This window comes from Megalobrama amblycephala, linkage group LG17, assembly GCF_018812025.1.
Source record: "Megalobrama amblycephala isolate DHTTF-2021 linkage group LG17, ASM1881202v1, whole genome shotgun sequence".
Lineage (NCBI taxonomy): Eukaryota > Metazoa > Chordata > Actinopteri > Cypriniformes > Xenocyprididae > Megalobrama > Megalobrama amblycephala.
In genome coordinates, this window is record NC_063060.1 from 32,161,106 (window position 1) to 32,179,480 (window position 18,375).

Here is an 18,375-nt window from a genome sequence, read left to right on the forward strand (position 1 = left end):
TGTACACATGAATAAATAGTATCCCTGTGATAATTCACTTATCATTGATGGGGTAAATCAGTTTTGCTGCCCTATCATTGTCCTTGTGTTACCTGTAAATAAATCGATATAGCCTTTCCTCCAGCTCCCTGCACTCTTACAAGGAAAAAGAGGGGAAGCAAGCAGGTTTTTTCAAATGATGGTGGCTATAAACTATGACATGCGCACAGCCTACACACAAACAGTGAGGGCTTGTCTCTGTGGATATGATAAGTATGTCTGAACCATGGTAAAAATAAATCCAGCTCAGCAATACTAACCTACCCAGCGGCAGGGAGAGATGTATGGATTTACATAGTGCATGTAGGGAAATATGCCTTGCAATACAGAACCTTAGCCTTCATTAAACTTTAATGCAATGACACAACTTGTGTTTCAGAAAAAAAGTCCTATTAAGCCAAAGTTAGATCTGCAGTGCTTTCTGATCACATTATATTTGATATTTTCAAAAAGTGCACTACTAAATGGTTTGTTGAGTTTTCACAAACTCTTTCAACTTCTTAGAGACTAGCAAATGTGTAATCACAGTACTTTACACCTTAATAATGTTAAGCTAATTAATTTCATGAAACTCATTAGTTTTTATCTGAACCTTGTTTGCTCAGTCTGATAACACAGAGAGGGGTTATGGAAAGTTTGACCAAAATAAATGAGGTTTCATATAGATACCCTCCTGCTGTGAACTGGCTTGTGCTCACTATTTATGCATTTACGATGTCCCCGTTTTCACACAGTCATTCGTTTGAATTGAAAGATGTGGCAAGTCTTCCAAAAGCAGGAGTGAATATCTTCGTTTTAGCACAGTAAGGAAAGTCAACTGCTTTGCCTCCAGCAAATTCTTGTAATTTATGAGTATATAGCACTTCAGATTTTAATAGAATTATCCATTTTAGCTCCTTCCCTCTTGCACAGCGCGTCCTGATGGTTCACCGCATCCGACATGCTGCTGAACTGTCTAGTGGACACAAAAGATTGTGCTGAAATTAGTCAAGTAGGATGTGCTGAGAATGTAGATGCCGCACAGTGATATTTAAAAGCACTGCTCTCCTGTAAGAGTTGTTCTATAGAGCATTATGGCAGATTATGGAGTGCTGTGACATGCGGTTCGACAGAAACAGCACTGATGCTACATTTATCCATGCTGTAATTGCAGAGCTTCTGCTCAGAGGCTTTTTCTGAGGTACCTCTCAAAATTCAATTTCAGAACTCATTGACTCAACTGTTGCATTTCAAACAGTATAAATGCAGGAATGCTTAATGTATGCATATGTCACAATAACAGAGTCATAGCGAGAGACTGAGAAGGGATTATCTATATGGGCGCTTGCATAAGGTGGGTGTAATCCCTCTGAGATAAACATGCTTTAATTGGTTTTCTGATTAAAGTGTAATCCATTAATTTATATATTAAACCAAGTTGAATACAATTGACAATAGGGAGGCTCTGGAGATACACTCTTAAAAAAGCTTCAATGGGGTTCTATATAGAACCTAGGGTTCTTGACTCCATTTTAAAGAACCTTTATGCCAAAAGGTTTTATATAAGGGAGAACTTAAAGGATTAAGTCCTGATAATTTACTCACCCCCATGTCATCCAAGATGTTCATGTCTTTCTTTCTTCACTCGAAAAGAAATTAAGATTTCTGAGGAAAACATTCAAGGATTTTTCTCCATATAGTGAACTTCAATGGCTACCAATGGATTGAAGGTTGCGGTTTTAACCCTCTGGAGTCCGAGGCTGATTTGGTGCCCTGGAGAAGATTTGACATGCCCTGACATTTGTGCTTTTTTCAGTTGTTCATAAACATATTAATGGAAAAGGTGTCATTATACTGTATTCAGCACGAACTAGGCTACCATAATATGTGAGCAACATGTATGTACATGTTTGTATTTTTGAAGGAATAACGTTTATGCATGGTTATTGAAAAAAACAAAAAACTTAAGTCACTGAAATAAGGCCAAAAAACAAATATTAAATATGTGTTCACAAGACATCTGGGTATTGGAGGTTGTAGACAAGATGTTTTTATTTAAAATGATGTAAAAACTATCCTGCCTACTCATTCATATAAAACAATAAGACACTTTTTGTCAAGACACACAGTATGCACGGAGGTGTGAATCTTCATGAATAATGCTGTGATTCACATCTGAGAAGACAAAGACCCGCATAATGACCTGCATAATGACCCGCATAATGAACCCTTTCATTCAGGTAGGCTATGTGAAAAAACCCTCTGATAACAGGATCACGTCAGCTGTATTAACGTTAATATAATGTCCACTCTTGACAGAAAATATGATTTTTGTGATCTCATGCATGCATGTATAATTGCACATCATGTGAAGAAAATTTTGTATAGGCCTATTATAGTTTAATGCAGCTTCAGGGTCTTATCTAGCGAAACAATCTGCCATTTTCTAAAAAAAAAAATAAAATAAAATAAATAAATATATATATATATATATATATATATATATACTTTTTAACCACAAATGCTTGTCTTGCACTAGCTCTCCAATGTGCCACGCATTACGTAATCACGTTGGAAAGGTCACGCATGACGTAGGTGGAAGTACTGCGGTAGGGCGAAAAACTCCATCTCTTTTTCTCATCCAACTTCAAAATCGCCCGACATCATTGTTTTACCTTTATTTGTAAAAGCCGTTTGACTTAGTCTTTGCATGTTCGCTTTGTAAATACTTGCTCAATACTTCCGTCTACATCACGCGTGACCTTTCCAACTTGATACTGTAATGCATGGCACATCACAGAGCAAGTGCAAGATGAGCATTTGTGGTTAAAAAGTATATAATTTTTATTTTTGTTTTAGAAAATGACTGATCGTTTCACTAGATAAGACCCTAATTCTTAAGCGGGATCGGTTAGAGCCCTTTGAAGCTGCACTGAAACTGCAATTTGGACCTTCAACACATTGTTAGCCGTTGAAGTCCACTATACGGAGAAAAATCCTGGAGTGTTTTCCTCAAAAACCTTAATTTCTTTTGACTGAAGAAAGAAAGACAACATCTTGGATGACATGGGTGTGAGTAAATTATCAGGAAATTTGAATTCTGAAATGAACTAATCCTTTAAATGATTGCATAATACTTTTATGTTAATGGGTTATTTTATTTTTTACTGGTGATAAATTATGTTTACCAGCTGTTTAATTCATACAATTTAAAGAACAAATAAGAATTAAAACAAAATTAATTAATTATTTAAAAATAAATCCATAAAATGATCCCATGGGAACCACTAAAAAGTTCTATATATGAAGAATCTGATAGAACCCTTAAAGGTTCTATATAAAACCTTTTCTTTTAAGAGTATACAAGCCTTCTGGAAGAAAATCAGAAGGACATATATGAATATTTATTTGCACCGCGTGAGTCTGCTTGAAGGTGAGTAAAAGACAATTGCATACCTTCGCTGAAAATCAAGCGGAGCCATCCATGTGTCAGGACAGGACAGTTGCGTAGGTGTCTTGTGAAATTTTGATTTACCCTCAAAATCACCTGCATCTCTGAAATATCCTGAAATGTTGGACTGTATGCGCTGGAGCTGAAAAAAACAATCAAGCAAACATCACTGGTTACATGTTAGTGTCAGACATCAGATGGACATCATAGTACACACCCATTAAGCAGAAAAACAAATGGTTTTTGGTGACATTCAAGCAAAACAATTGAGATGTGGTTAGAACAGGAAAAGATATGAAATTATATATATTATTTGTTTCTGAAAGATTACATATACTGTAATATGGGGCATATAGAGTAAACCATAATTTTTATGTGATGTCTGTAGCACAAACTGTCAAATGTTCTGCTACACAAAGAACATGCTGCTGAATTTTGACATGGTTCATATGCTTTTTACTCAGTCAGTGGTCTCTAATCCTCAATTAGTCTTTGACATCCAAGCTATTATTACCAGCAAATGGATTTGAGGGTGCAAAGCTTTCCAAAATGCACAAGTAATTGCTTAAAAACAGTTTCATGCATTGGGGTAGTAATATGTTTCTTGTCAGACAGGAAATGAACTATATCCATGAAAGGAGAAATGCACTGGAATTATGTAGGATCAGATCAGTATAGCGATTAAATGACGATGTTTTAGAAAATAACTATTTTCTTCTAACATCTAAACTACCATTGTTCAGAGGTTAGGTGAAAGGGGCACATGTTCTTTCCTTCCTCAGTTGACTGATATATGTGCATTATTTTCTTGTGTGCATCATTTACTCCAGTCCTGTTAAGGAAGCATTGTGTAATGAGCAGTTTATGGTATATGCATTTTCTGTTTAATTACTAAAGGAGAAAAGTATATTTTAATGAGCTTATTGCTACATATTAACCACCCAGTTGTGGAAAAATGCCTACGGTACCTACAGTACTACATTGAAATGCTCTGTTAAGAGGGCCTTGGGATGTTAAAATGTAATATTACTTGAAACAAACTAATGGTCTGGCTAAATCAAAGGATTGTATTGTAACTCATTTTTGATGAAAAAAAAAAAATCTATTTCAGTTTTGAGCTCAAACAGAGTGACAAGTTAATATATTTGGATTACTGTTCTAAAGCAAACAAAGGCCACTGTAATTTAATTATGCCGAACAGAGCATCCGTGTTTCCATGCAATTATTATTTAATTAAATAATTTATGAATGGGGTATTGTCCTTGAACTATGCCAAACCGTCTGAATTCACGACGCAATTACTGCCTCAGTCACCTCTTCATCTCTTTTTAAGACTACACTGAAATCATTAACTGTGAAAAATATTTGGCTTGGCAGTCTCTGGAGCGCAGAGGATTTTGTACCTGCAATCTCAATTTAAATGTGCACCCTGTCAGTTTTTGCTTCAGCTTTGCATTTAGCAGGCTCTTAATCATCCCACTAGAACCAGTGGTTTTGGACTTTAAAGTGACATCTATCAGCCTGAATGCATGACGGTTTTTTACTAAATATAATCTGTTCTCTTATTATCAATATAATGGACATTCTTGGATTTAATCTCAAAAGTTTTGAACAGTGGGTATGCAGTGGTGGCTGTGACCATTGCGTGTTTGTGCTTTATTCACTCTAAAATCACTGACTAAAAGCACAATATAAAGTAAATGTATTATTATTCCTGTCATTTTTAATAGCAGTAACTTGCTCAATTGCATGACACAACTGGTCATGTGATGTCAACATGGCGGCGGCCAAAAGGGGGCGACCCTCTCCACGTACAATGAAAACTCATATTTTGGAAAAGTGCTATTAAAAGTCATTTTAATGATTTTTCAAAAATAAATAAATAAATAAATAAATGAAATACTGTTAATTTCATTATAACTTTTTTTTTAATAAACAGAAATTACTGAGTGCCTCTTTGCTATTCCATGAAGTGATGATTTGAAGGCATTTTAATAATGTTTCATAAGTGACCTTTGAGAAAGCTTAATTCACCATAATTTGATCTACCAAACCTGGCGTGGCCACAACTAATCTCCCTCCGAGCTCGGTGATGCTGAGAAGATCTCCAGTGGCACAGCACCTCCTCCCTCAACGGCGCGCACAGCACCTCTCGCCTTCAGCATTTGGAGTAGATGGAACGGTTGCGCTACTTGCATTTTAACCGAGGCTGCATCCGCGTGCGCGTAAAACCATTAAGGACAAGAACAATTGGACAAGAATAGAGCGATGCCATCTTGTGACGAAACCTCAATCCAGTTGCGAAAGGAGCAGGATGAATTTAGTGCTCTCCAGATTCTTGGCATACCTTCATGTCGGGCTCCAGGTCGCTCTCCAGATGTTTATTTACCCTTGTCATCTGCATCCCCAACCCTGTCACATCCTGGCACGCATTGGGCACACAGTGCGTTTGGGTGCGCTCCTGCCGACCCGCCAGCAGTCCAGGATACAGGGCGCCCTCAACCGCGCCCTGGTCCACCTCCGGCAAAGTGGAAACAACTTCTTGCCGTACAATTTGAGCTTGGAAGTATTGTCCCGAGAACCACTCAATGGAGACCCGGAGTCCATGTTCAGGTGCGTGTGTCAGGATATCGTTGTTCAGGGAGTCTCGGCTGTGCTCGCGTTCCCTCAGAGCCACGAGGAGCTCATACAAGTGGAGTTCATGTCCTCATTTTTGGAAATACCTTTCATCAGCATCATTGAACAGGGTGAACCTCTTAAGACACAGGTGAGCAGCAAACTCATTTTCTTTACTTTTATCCAAAGCGCTCTTTCAATTGTGAGGAAAATGTGGCCAACCTGTTCGGATGTTTTGGCGTCTGTCTTGTGTAACTCGGTTTTGTTTTCGGTCTCGATGTGCATTTTCCTGATTTTGGTTGTTTTGTCTTTTGTTTCATCATTTATTCTCCCTGTTACAACTGTCACTCGTTGTCACTAAGATATAGGCTAATCAACATAATCCAAAAGAGCGCGAAAACCGTGTTTCGTTTTTTTTTTTTTTTTTGGTCAAACTTTGATATAATGTTCCCAAATTAGTCTGAAAAAGACAATGTAGTTAAATCTAAAATGTATCCCTAAACTGTGAATTATGCTGCCTTCACGTGCTATAGGAAATTTGGTTCGAAATGTGCAATTTTTACCTAGGAAACTCGTATTTACGATAATTCCGAGAGCACGTGAAGGAGGCATCAATGTCAAGTACAAAGAGTGCTGTAGTCACCTATTGTAACACCAGTTTAAAACTATTTTGTGCATTAATTTATTGTAATAATCAAATTTATTGGTTCAAATTAACCACCTCACACCCCATTGCCTTTTAAACAGTTTGATTAAAACAGTAAACATATAAACAGCTAATAGAACTGGACAAAAATATAGAGATACATAAAACATAGGTCAACAATATGTATTTGTGTGTTAGTCACTCTCAGAGTTGGGACAATACAGACCGACATTTGCCACATTTTGTGAAATGTTTGTGGAAAGTAGATGAAGATGCAAGCGAACCTGCTGATAGATATCGGATAATACCAGTTCTGTCATCTAACATTCTCTAACATGACTGCAAATTATATATTATTAGGCAGTTTTTGCCCTAAGCCATCTATATTGTTAAACACAGTCTTAAACTTTTACTGTCACCTCAGGAGGGTGGTGGGCAGAAAACTCTATTCTCAAACAGATTTTACATGTTGAAACAAATGGAGAGAGTCAGGAAAAAAATCTTTAAGAGGCAGAGCTGTGGTATGTATTTCAGGTGTTTTTGTCCAGGGGCCGGACACAGAGATCCTGATGTATTCCAGAGGAACAATCCTAACACTGTTTAGGGCTCAGGGTTGAGGCACGCTGACTCTTGTTAGTATTCTAAGCAGCAAGCAGAGCGGATGCCAGTTACACCAGTTGTTTCTGTCTCCAGCAGTGCAGCCAGTTGCAGCGGTTTCTCCTGGCAGGGAAACCTCAAAAGATTTTCCTCCCGTCAAACTATGCCAGCATATGGACACAAAGGAACAAAGGCACCTGTGATTTTGCATAAAGAGGCTTGAACAGCGGGTCAGCAGAGAGACCATCTTTTAAGATGCTCATTCATAACAGCATGATTTATCCTACATCTTATAAAGTGTCAGTCAAAAGGCTTTTGTGTCTTGTACTTTTACAGCCTGGCTGCCTGTAAAAGCTGCTTCATATATTGTGTTATTCTTAGCCAGAGCGAAATCATAAACAAGGCCATTTCTGTGATTAATGACAATTATTAGCAAAATGTTTGTGATTGCTCCATTTTGACACAGCCCTCAGGATGTGTGAAATCATTAGTGCTCATCTTTTTCCTGACGGAGCAAGGCTTGGCTCATGCCATCATTGTGGAGTCGTTAACTTTCCAAATTACTTTAACAAATTAAAATACAGATCTAATCCTATAAATTTCCCCGGCCAGTATGGGGACAAGGTTGTTCATATATTTTAGGACGCAACCCCAGGATATTATGCCGTCTGAACGCTTTTCAAAAGTAATATTCTCTTTCCTTGCTGAATAACTTCCCCTTTCGGCTCACTGCAGACGAAATAACCATCTACTGGTGTCTTTAACCAAGCACTAGCCTGAATTTGCAATTTGAGTGATTCAAATGAAATAGTTTCTTTAATTTCTGTGACTATATTCGCCCCACAGCCAATCAAACACAGGGTAGATTACCATATTTTTAGTGTGCCTTAAATTATTTTGTTTGCTGACCAAATATGCCGGGCCAGAATTCGTTCAGGAAAATTCTTCTGCACATCTACGCTTGAGTGCTCATTAACTTGTCTCCCTTCTGTAGCAAATATTCCCGAGCACAAAAGGAAGATTAGCACATGCAAAACTCATTTTGTCCCTTTGAATGAAATCACATTCTAATCCAAAGGCCTTTCTCAATTATGCCTCTTTGTTAGCTTACCAGTGGACAACCACTGGAAGGTTATTAAGCTTAATGAATCCTTAATTCAAGAGAGCCGTCGAGACTGTCCAAATGTTGATTTTGAGTTAAACTCCAGGTTGTAACATTCAGAATGGACTCAGAATGACCTTATTCATGTACACCTAAATGAAGACATTAATTTATGAAAAAGCTACAGTTATCTTTTAGATGCCCTCCTCATTATTTTATAGCATGACCTTTTGCCATTGCAGTCTTGCAGTAATCACTGAAAATACTAACCTTTGGAAAATTGAAACAACCGCAGTGGTTCTCAACACTGCACATTTTGAATGTCTTCCTATCTAACTAGAGTGGAGACGTACTAAGTTAAAAGTTTGTGTTTACACAATATGTATGTGTGTACTGTGTATAATTATTATGTATATATAAATACACACACATGCATGTATATATTTAAGAAAAATTTGTTATATTTCTATAAAATATTTATATTTATATATAACATAATTTATGTAATATTCAGTATGCACATGTATGTGTTTAAATATACATAATTATACACAGTACGCACATATTATGTTAATGCAAACTTTTATTTTGTATGTGATTAATCGCGATTAATCATTTGACAGTCCTAACAACAGTTCAGTAAAAAAAGCTAATGCTAAGTAACTAATATATGCGTTATAGGTAGGGCTGCACAAATAATCACAAGTAAATCGCACGTGATTTGGCAAAGCCTGCAATTATTTTATGGCCAGCTCCTCAGAGCTGTATGGCTCAGTGATCAGTAGTAAATGCTTCTCTATCTGAAAGCCAGAGGGCGCTCTCACACAGAAACTGCAAATATGCCTTGCCGCCGAAGTAGATAACACGCCTCATTCCAGGAAATCCATATGGGCATCATACTATCGCTGTAGCTGAATAAACAGAAGATTGAAATGCTTTGATTGAGTAAACATGACTAATAAACACACGACTGCCTTATTCTGTGTAAGAAGCCACATCATCTCACAGAAGGATGCTAAACTGTCGTTATGAAGTGAAATTGGAGTAAAAATAATCGCACCATGCCAAATTGTTCAAGCGCGATTTCCATGTTATTTTTCTAATCGTTTAATTAACCGTGCAGTTCTAGGCACAATATTGTCAGCTACTTTGTGTATTTTTGCTCTGCTAGTGAAAATAGTGTAAAAAGAAACCACAGTAGAATCTGATGTTGTGTGTCTCTGAGCAACAGATAGTAATGGCACTAATGAATAAATCAGTGTTGTGAAATAGCTAGAGTGAACGATTCAATGACTCACTCATAAAGACAGTCACACTGGCCCTGTCCCAAATGGCACACTCCGGACTTGTGGACTTCCTCAGAGTCCACACTTTGGTGACGTCATGTAGTGCAGACCTATAGGGTCCTTGGCGCGAGCCCACGAGGGCGCATTGAGAGGTATTTTCGTCACGCCGGAAATAACGGTCTGGTTCAGGGATAATATTTAGCATTGAGAACAGATTTCTTTTCTTTTGCAAAATATTATCTCCATGTCAACTACACAGCCTGCTTTTGCTTATGCCACCTGGGCATTAGACAATATATACATGCTTATTTAAAAAATGTATACAGTTGTAATAATACATAATGTTCCATTTGAACTAAGATTACAATTTTAACACATAATAAACATGTGCGTGAGTTTCAGATGAATTTACTGGTTTAAATATGACTCAGTAAAGCCCTGAAATTCGGTTCTATTTATTTAATGAATCATAATGCGATCGTTTGAGATATCAACCACTGGTCGATGACCATAATGTTTGTATCAACTGTAGGTAACAACTGGTAAAATGTACACCTAGGTCATAAAAACCGTAATGATACCTACACTTAAATATTTTCTTCTCAGCCATGTCATCAATTGCTCTTGAGCGAAATCTCCTCCCATCCGTTGTCTGATTGGCATTTCGCAAGGATTCCTGGGTAGTTAAAGTGTGCGGAGCCTGCATCTATGCGGGCTTCGCAGAAGGTACAAAGGGGGCGCTGCTGAGCACACTTCAGAGTGTTAAAATGCTGAATGGGACGGCCTACGGACTCATAGACTCGGCGAGCACGCGCAATTTAAGTCCACATGAAGTGCGCCCTTTGGGACAGGGCCTATGTTGAGAGAGTTGAGCGAATAATTCAATTACTCACCCATAAAGAGAGTCACTTGTTTGTTACCGTATGAATCAGCGTTTAAAACAAATCGGCCATTCACACAAAATGATGTTTTATGAAAAAGATCAGGAGAAAAACGTTCAAATTACCTATCCAATCAGTACTAGAAGAGGCCTATATATATCGCGGCAGCAATATTCAACTGCCCTGAGACGAAGGGCAGTGGAATGAAAAAAAATAAAATAAAAGTAAGGTCTAAAGACACAGTGTCATGTGCAAGACACCGCAAGAGACAGGAGCGCAATGGTCAAACACGCTCATCTAACATGTTTACATAGAAAAAACTATGGAAAAACTCTATGAATGGCCCCTTAGTCAAAGAAATAGATGTAACAGTAGACAAATTATCAGAACTCGCATTGTAAAATGGAATGCCATCATATTATGTTAAAACTGAACTTTAAGGAAAATGAGCACAAAACCTTGTCTGTTATTTGTATGTGCAGTGTAGTGTGTAAAATGCATTGTTGAAGTAAACCTTACAACATTACCCATTTTTGTGTACTGCACAAAATACATTTCTCTAAAAGCACCTGGAGAGCAAGCACTTATTAGTCATAGAGGTGGTCTACGCTCCTTCTGTTGATACAATGCCATGCACACATGCACGCAAGTCACCACCTATTCCCAGCCGTAACAATGCTGATCATCTGTGCATTGCTGCCGCGATTGTCTGCAGCCTGGATTGCTCCATTATGGAGGCCGAGGGTGTAAATAAAGTGTGAAATACCTGGAGGAGATGGTCTGTAATCTCCCACATGTGCATGGCTGAGATAAGCACAGATGGGCCGCTGAGGTCTGTGACAGTAAGGATGCGGGAAGAGCGTGGTGCATCAGCCAGGTGAGGAAGAATTCTGCAAGCTGCGCTCACGGGGCCGAGATGGCTCAGTGCTGCCAGGCACTTAATGTTACAGCACCCAAGCACATTCATACGATTTAATACACAGCCGCGTATGTGGTTTAATACCGCCTGGATTTGGGTTAATGCCTATATACTGTAAGCCGAGAATGCTCTGACCCATCAAAACTAATTGAGCAAGTAAGCTGAGGGATGTTTTTTGGACGCTCTGGGTTGGTGCACGTTTCCTAAAAAACTATTTTTCTCTATTTTGATGCGCCTGCAAGAATATGAGAGTTTAATTGAATCTGAAAGTCTCCAATAAGTGGCACGACTGCACCCTGAGGTACTTATGACGCTTCCCCGACCTTATACCTTATTTCCACTCTAAAATGTGTCTTTGAAAATTCAACCCTCTTTCTGCCCGAGGTGAGCTTTGAAGTGGTGCCTGATCTCTCAATATAACGTGATTGAGTTTTCACTTCACTTCTGAATACGGCGCCTCACTGAACAAATCTCACTGGCGTTCAGATCTCCTGACAGAAATGATTCATTGTCTTTATTTTGGATTTTGGCAGCATTGCGGTGGGCACAGTGCTGACCAGGCTGCATCGTATGCCAAAAATGCCTCTCCAGAGTGGCTAATTCTTGTTTTGTCATGGAATGAATATTGTTGCTGTTTTCATTGTCCTAATCATAGCGTACTCTACTGCTCATAGCAAAACAATGAACAGTCTGTTTGTCTTTTTATCGGTTAGATCTAAGAGACATTTTAAATCAATTTTCCTTTGAAGGATCCATTCTGTAGCTTGGCTCTGGTTAGGGTCTATATCTCAATCTGCAATCTTATAGCCTCTCTGATGATTGCTTTGATGACAGAGCCATTTGAGAAAACGCAGAGAGAGAAACAGAAGCGTCTGTTCGTTTTGGCATGGGAACCTGCAAACGGCATCTATTCTGAATGGGGGAGAGATTTGCATAAGCGGGTATTACAGTTTAGCACTATGGGTACTTTTGATGCAAAGTTCCCTTCTGTGTGTCAAAGTCTCTCTGTAAGTCATTTTCCATCTCCTCTCCTTCTTTTTATTTCCATTAGTTTTGTCTTATCTCTTTCACCCAACTCTCTTGTGAGTATGTTTCAATTATCTTCCGCTTTTTTGAAAGGATCGAAAAAAGACTTGGGCTGGATAACAAGACAGAAGATGTGACAACCATTCCCATCATGCATGAGGCATGCAAACGCAGCTCTGCTATCATGCTTATTAATATCTGTGCATGCACTTCTGATCAGAGCAAAGTCTCCCGCCCTTCTGCACAAAAATGCCTATGCTTCAGTTAAGCTGTAAGTGAGGGATTTCACTTTCTGTGGGAGAGATTTGGCCTTATTTAACTCTCATCGGTTTATAAAACACACTCCTGCCCTTAAAGGAATATTCAGGGTGTAGAACAAGTTAAGCTCAATCAACAGCTTTTGTGGCATGATGTCTACCACAAAAAATTATTTTGACAATGGAAGTGAACAGGTCTTATTTCTGAAGGGTTTATATATAAAGCTTATCATTTTATAAAATAACTTGGTTTTTTTAACATTGTTTTTTTCTATAAACTATTATTTGAGCTGTAAAGTTCTTATTTTTATGTTACTTTTATGGTCATTTTCAATGTTGGGGAAAGTTTTAAAAGTAATTCGTTACAATATTGTGTTACTCCCTAAAAAAGTAACTAATTGCATTACTTAGTTACTTTTTTATGGAAAGTAATGTGTTGTGTTACTTTTTCTCATCTGGGCTGGGCTTGCTTGTATGTTTTTTAATAAAATGTAATAAAAAAGTAATGTTTTGGCAAATGTAAAGGCCCTTTCACATCAAAAGTGAAATAAATAAGCCTAAAGCTAATGGAAATGCAGATTCACACCTGTACAGTAGAGGGCGCAGCTCGAACAAACCTTTCAGTTGTGCCGCCATTTTGGATTGCAGAAGAGTAGGAAACAAAAAAAATTAAACACATATGCTATGGTTGAATTGGGTCATCAAAGCTCAGACATTGGTTAATAAAGTGAGAATACATTTAATTATTGCAGGTTTGTGTAGTGTTCTGAGGTTTTATTTTGAGGAAGTAAATGCCTGCTCACATTTATTCTAACTATCTTGTTTACGCAGTTCATACAAGGCCTCTGCACCTTTACTCCTGATTTCCCTCAACATGGGGACAGGAGAGCTGTCAGTCAATACATGGGAAAACAAAGATAACTCAGATATTTTGTTGTAAATTTAAAAGTAATGCGTTACTTTACTAGTTACTTGAAAAAGTAATCTGATTACGTAACTCGCGTTACTTGTAATGCATTACTCCCAACACTGGTAATTTTAAGGATATAAGCATTTTTATGGCAACAAAGTAAAATTGGATATGTCGTTACACAGAAACAGTTAGTAATGTCAATCTGTACTGTTAAGACTTAAAACCAGTAAACAAATCTGAAAAAAGAAAAAAAGGTTAGTTTTCGTTAAATTTTTTGTCACACTAAAATCATGTTAAAGCACACGTTGTTTACATATTGTGGCTACACTATTGAAACATTTTTAATGTTTATGGATTGACCCCATTCAAGTTCCTCACTGCAACCCAGATTTTAAATTTTTTAAGGAGGAACAATTTCATTTTTTAAGGCAATTAATTGTTAATCCACATTACAGCACCAGTGCTGTTGGTTGAGTTTAACTTGTATTGAACCCAGGATTCTTTCAAACACCAACAGCACTTTTAGTTCTACTTATTTTAAGAGCAATTTTAGTATTTATAACACTTGTTAAAGCTTTTATTGTTTTTATTGCCAGTTGAGAACCAGTAAAAGGAAAAAATAACAGCCACAGTTTGCTTTGGCTTTTTAACCTACAGATTCATTAATTTCCACCCTCATTCGGTTAACTTGTTCCCCAGTCTTGTAATGTGCCCGAAGCTGGGTCGACCTCTTGCTTTGAATGTTTTTGCAGTTGCAGTGCAATATGGAGCTTGTCTCTAAAGATACTCTCAGTGTTAACCGAGGATATACAGAGACAGCCGTGTGGAAGTGTTTATTCAGCTCTGTCAGACTCACTTACTGTTGGCTGTGTGTTGCTGATGATTGCAGACATTGTGCTGAATTACCTTTTGTGCCTCCCTGCACCTTTTTGCAAGGTTGTCCAGCCCCCTAAATGCATATTGCTTGGCTATCAGAATTCTTGTTAACTTTCATCTTTTTTTTTTTTTCATTTACCATTTGCCATTTCAAGGGAATCTGAAAACATGACCTGCATTGCCTTGACATCTCCTATAACATTATTTTCCCCCATATAGCCAACGCAAAGGACTAAAGGGAGCAGACGTCAACTGCCCGTGTTTATTTACAGCTTCACCTTTGAATCCACAGGCATTATGAAACATTGGAACATCGGCTGTCATTAGTAATGAATCACTCACTCATGATTTAATGAGGGTTTAGATGCTTTGTATGAGGATAATGCAAAGCATTGACAGGTAAAACAATTGCTGAAGAAATGCCCTTTTACAGTTAGAAATATATTTAGTTTAATGCCAAACATATGTCTTTAACTCTTTATTATATAGTAGACATCATATTTTATTCCATTGGAAATCCATCAAACTACTTTTGAATTGCTCGTAGATAATATTTTTCCTTAAATCAGAAAAGATGTTTGAGGAAAAAATAACTTGTATATAATATGTCTTATTTTTCTTCTCACTTGGGTATGTGTTATTTGTTGGTTTGGTTTTCTGAATTTATTTTTAATCTTGGCGCCATTTGGCAAATTAGACAAGGCGTTGCATTGATATGGATTTTATATTTATGTGAGATGATCTGCTGTGATTTTTCTTTCATATCCTAACTCAGGCGTTTTCAAACTAGGGTCTGCACAAGGGTTATAGATCAGAATCAGAGAGTTTATTGCCAAGTATGTTTACACATACAAGCAATTTGTACTGGTGACAGAAGCTTCCACAGCACAGACAGAATGCAGCGACAAGATGATAAAATTAAATAAGTGATTAAAAAAAATAAATAAATACACAATATAAAAAACAGACAATGGAAAATATATGTATGTTCAGTTGTTATATACAACGCAAGGGAATGTGAATAAGAATTATGGTGTGCTAAATGAATATTAGTGTATATTTAGTGTTTTGTCTTGCACATTTATTGCCCAGTGGGGACATTTAACTGTTCATGAGGTAGATGGCCTGAGGGAAAAAAAATATTCTTGTGCCTAGATAATAGTATTATATATACTAGGGCTGCATGATTAATCATATTTTAGTTGTGATAACGATTTTTTACTTCTCTTGATTAATTAAAAATAACCTTCACAATATTGGCCTGATATTACTGAAAAAGAGCTTAAATCCCCCAAACAGAGCTTTTCTCTTAGATGCATACATTTCTAAGTGATACTATTTACTCTAAGTGAAAATAGCGATAGATAATTAGATGCTATCTATACTTTATATTGGCAGATACTATTTGCACCTCAGTATTTTTGTACATTAACAGGATGCAATGATTATATTTATTAGGATTATTAATGGATGCTACCTTATTGGGAGAATAAAAACCCTCCCTACACCTAACCCTACCCAATAAACACTTTTAATATTATTAAACACTTTTAGAACATTATTTTCATTATATATATATATATATATATAAAAAATAAAAGCTAGTTGGGCAAAAGGCAGATTCGAACTTGTGTCGATCGCATTAAAGGCCAGGTCTGCAAACCTTACTCACTACTGCTGCGCCACTGAAGACGCTGGACTCTGCATGTCTTTTTTAAAACTTGAGTGGCCCAACCAGACATTGGTGGGTGGAGCTAGTGTAAATAGCATTTGCCAGAAAGGGACGCTATTTGCTCTTAGTGTAAATAGACACTCCGCTTAACTAATCTTTGCAATCTGGCAACCATGCACATGCACTTTCTCTAGTCTCTATAGGCCTACTGTTAAAAAAAGCACCGATAATCTGAAAACACTAAAAAGATGTAGGAGTTTAGTGATCTTCATTGCAATATTCTCCACAAAAAAAATGTCATACAGCCATAGAACAAATTACAATTATTGACATATATATAGCAATAATTTTGATAATAATTTGAGCAAAACATTCGTTTAACCATTATCGTGCAGCTTTAATAATATAAGGGGATAATCCAAAATGATCTCATGAGTTTCTTGTGTATTTTACATAAAACGTGGTTCTACCACAGGTACAATTACTTACGTTTGTATAGACAGTGAAATGTAACATATTGATGTATTGACATCATCTAAAACATAAATTATCAACATAACAGCAACTTTACAGATGTACAAATGTTTAAAAACTCTAATTTAATACTTAATGCATGGAATTAATCAGCTGATTCTGTTGCATTTGTGATAAATGCTATCATTTTCAGTCTCATTTATTTAATGCAGTTGACTCGTTTACTTAATTTAAATTATGACATTTCATTCTTTTCAGTGAGACTTCTGGTGCAAACTAATTTTGAAGGACTACATAATGTTATACAACAACACACTTTAAAATGAATAACATTTCTGTAATTTTTTAACCGTTACTTCATGTAATGTTTATTGTTTGCCGTGGGACAAAAAAGCATTTCATCAATATGCTGTGGCTCAAAAAACAAACAAACAAACATAAAAAACATAAGACACCAAAACCATAACATAAAATGATCATATTTTAATCAATAATCAATTTTATTTGTGCAATGTCATCCAAATCTATGGAAGCTTTATGACAAAGTTCTAGGGCAGTGATATTAAACGCTCATTGGCTCTCGCCTGCTTTATCACGATTGCAACATGCTGTGTTTCCCCCGGGAATGAGATGAGGTTGAACACACTCCCCCAGGCATATGGGCAAAGGAGCTGGCGCGCACCATTTCATCACTCATTCAGATTTGTTCTTCGAAGCCGAACGACGTGTCATCTATACACAAGCTCATTCTGTTCACCTCGTTTGAGAAAGATTGCTGGTGTTACGGCGCAGTACAATGGTCAGTTAAACTTTATTTTACAGTGCCATAGTTGCATTGTAATCACTCAAAAAAGTACTGAGTACTATTAATTAACTACATGTACTTTCTATAGAGTTACGGTTAGGGTTAGGGTTTGTTTGAGGGTTAGTTACTTGTAAGTATGCATAATTTACTGTTATTACTATAGTAAGTACATGTAGTAACGTGTACCTACGGCACTGTAAAATAAAGTGTTACCCAGCGATCTCTCTCCAAGCCTTGCATGGATAAGTGCAGTGTGAGATTCCCCTGGGTGTTTCAATGATTTGAAAGAGCAAGCTTCCTCTAAAACAGCAAACACAGATGGAAAGCATCTTTTTAAAGATGCCTTACTTCCTGTGTGTTTCTGGGTTCGGTCGATATCTTTTGTACTCGGATGGCCACAATTTTTGAGACAGCGTTCGTGAATGGTTCACTGCAAGAACATGACCATGGCAATATTGCAATCACAACTCTTTTTTTCTAGTAAAAGGAGTCACCTCAGCTGCTCCTCGTCCTGGTCCTTCTGCATTGCACAAGGCCACAGCAGCTAGCGATTTGAGGGCAACAAGCTTTTCCGCCAGGTAAATCTCCACTAACCTCCCATTCCTCGTCTTGCACATTGCACCCAATAGAGATCCCGTAAGACTTCAACATTGCGTCACATGATGCAGCTGAGTTTTCGCTTGGGGCTCCAAATGAGGTTGAATTATTGATCACAGTTTCAGATGGAGAAGCCCAGCCCAAGTGCGATGCTGAGTTGGCGGCCATGCTTGTGGCCATGCACTGCTGTGAACATTGGGCTGGAATGAAATCCTCCACAATGTCCTGAGCGTTTGCGA

The 18,375-nt window shown here is 37.5% G+C and overlaps 1 protein-coding gene and 1 long non-coding RNA gene across 3 annotated transcripts in view; one reads left to right on the plus strand and one right to left on the minus strand.

Moving 5' to 3' along the window:
- Window positions 1–335: 335 nt before the first annotated feature.
- On the minus strand, window positions 336–5,657 carry LOC125251128. Its single transcript, XR_007180926.1, has 3 exons — window positions 5,524–5,657; window positions 3,475–3,611; window positions 336–994 (listed from the first exon to the last, which is right to left on the minus strand). It is a non-coding gene; the product is annotated as an uncharacterized LOC125251128 (long non-coding RNA).
- grin3ba (glutamate receptor, ionotropic, N-methyl-D-aspartate 3Ba) overlaps window positions 5,555–18,375 on the plus strand; it is a 58,191-nt gene continuing 45,370 nt past the window's right edge. For both annotated transcript variants that reach the window (XR_007180925.1, XM_048164064.1), the window contains exon 1: window positions 5,555–6,236. Coding sequence is in view for 1 of the 2 variants with exons in the window: in XM_048164064.1 (XP_048020021.1) it covers window positions 5,784–6,236 (453 nt within the window). In the remaining variant the exon portion in view is untranslated. The remainder of the gene's footprint in view (window positions 6,237–18,375) is intronic.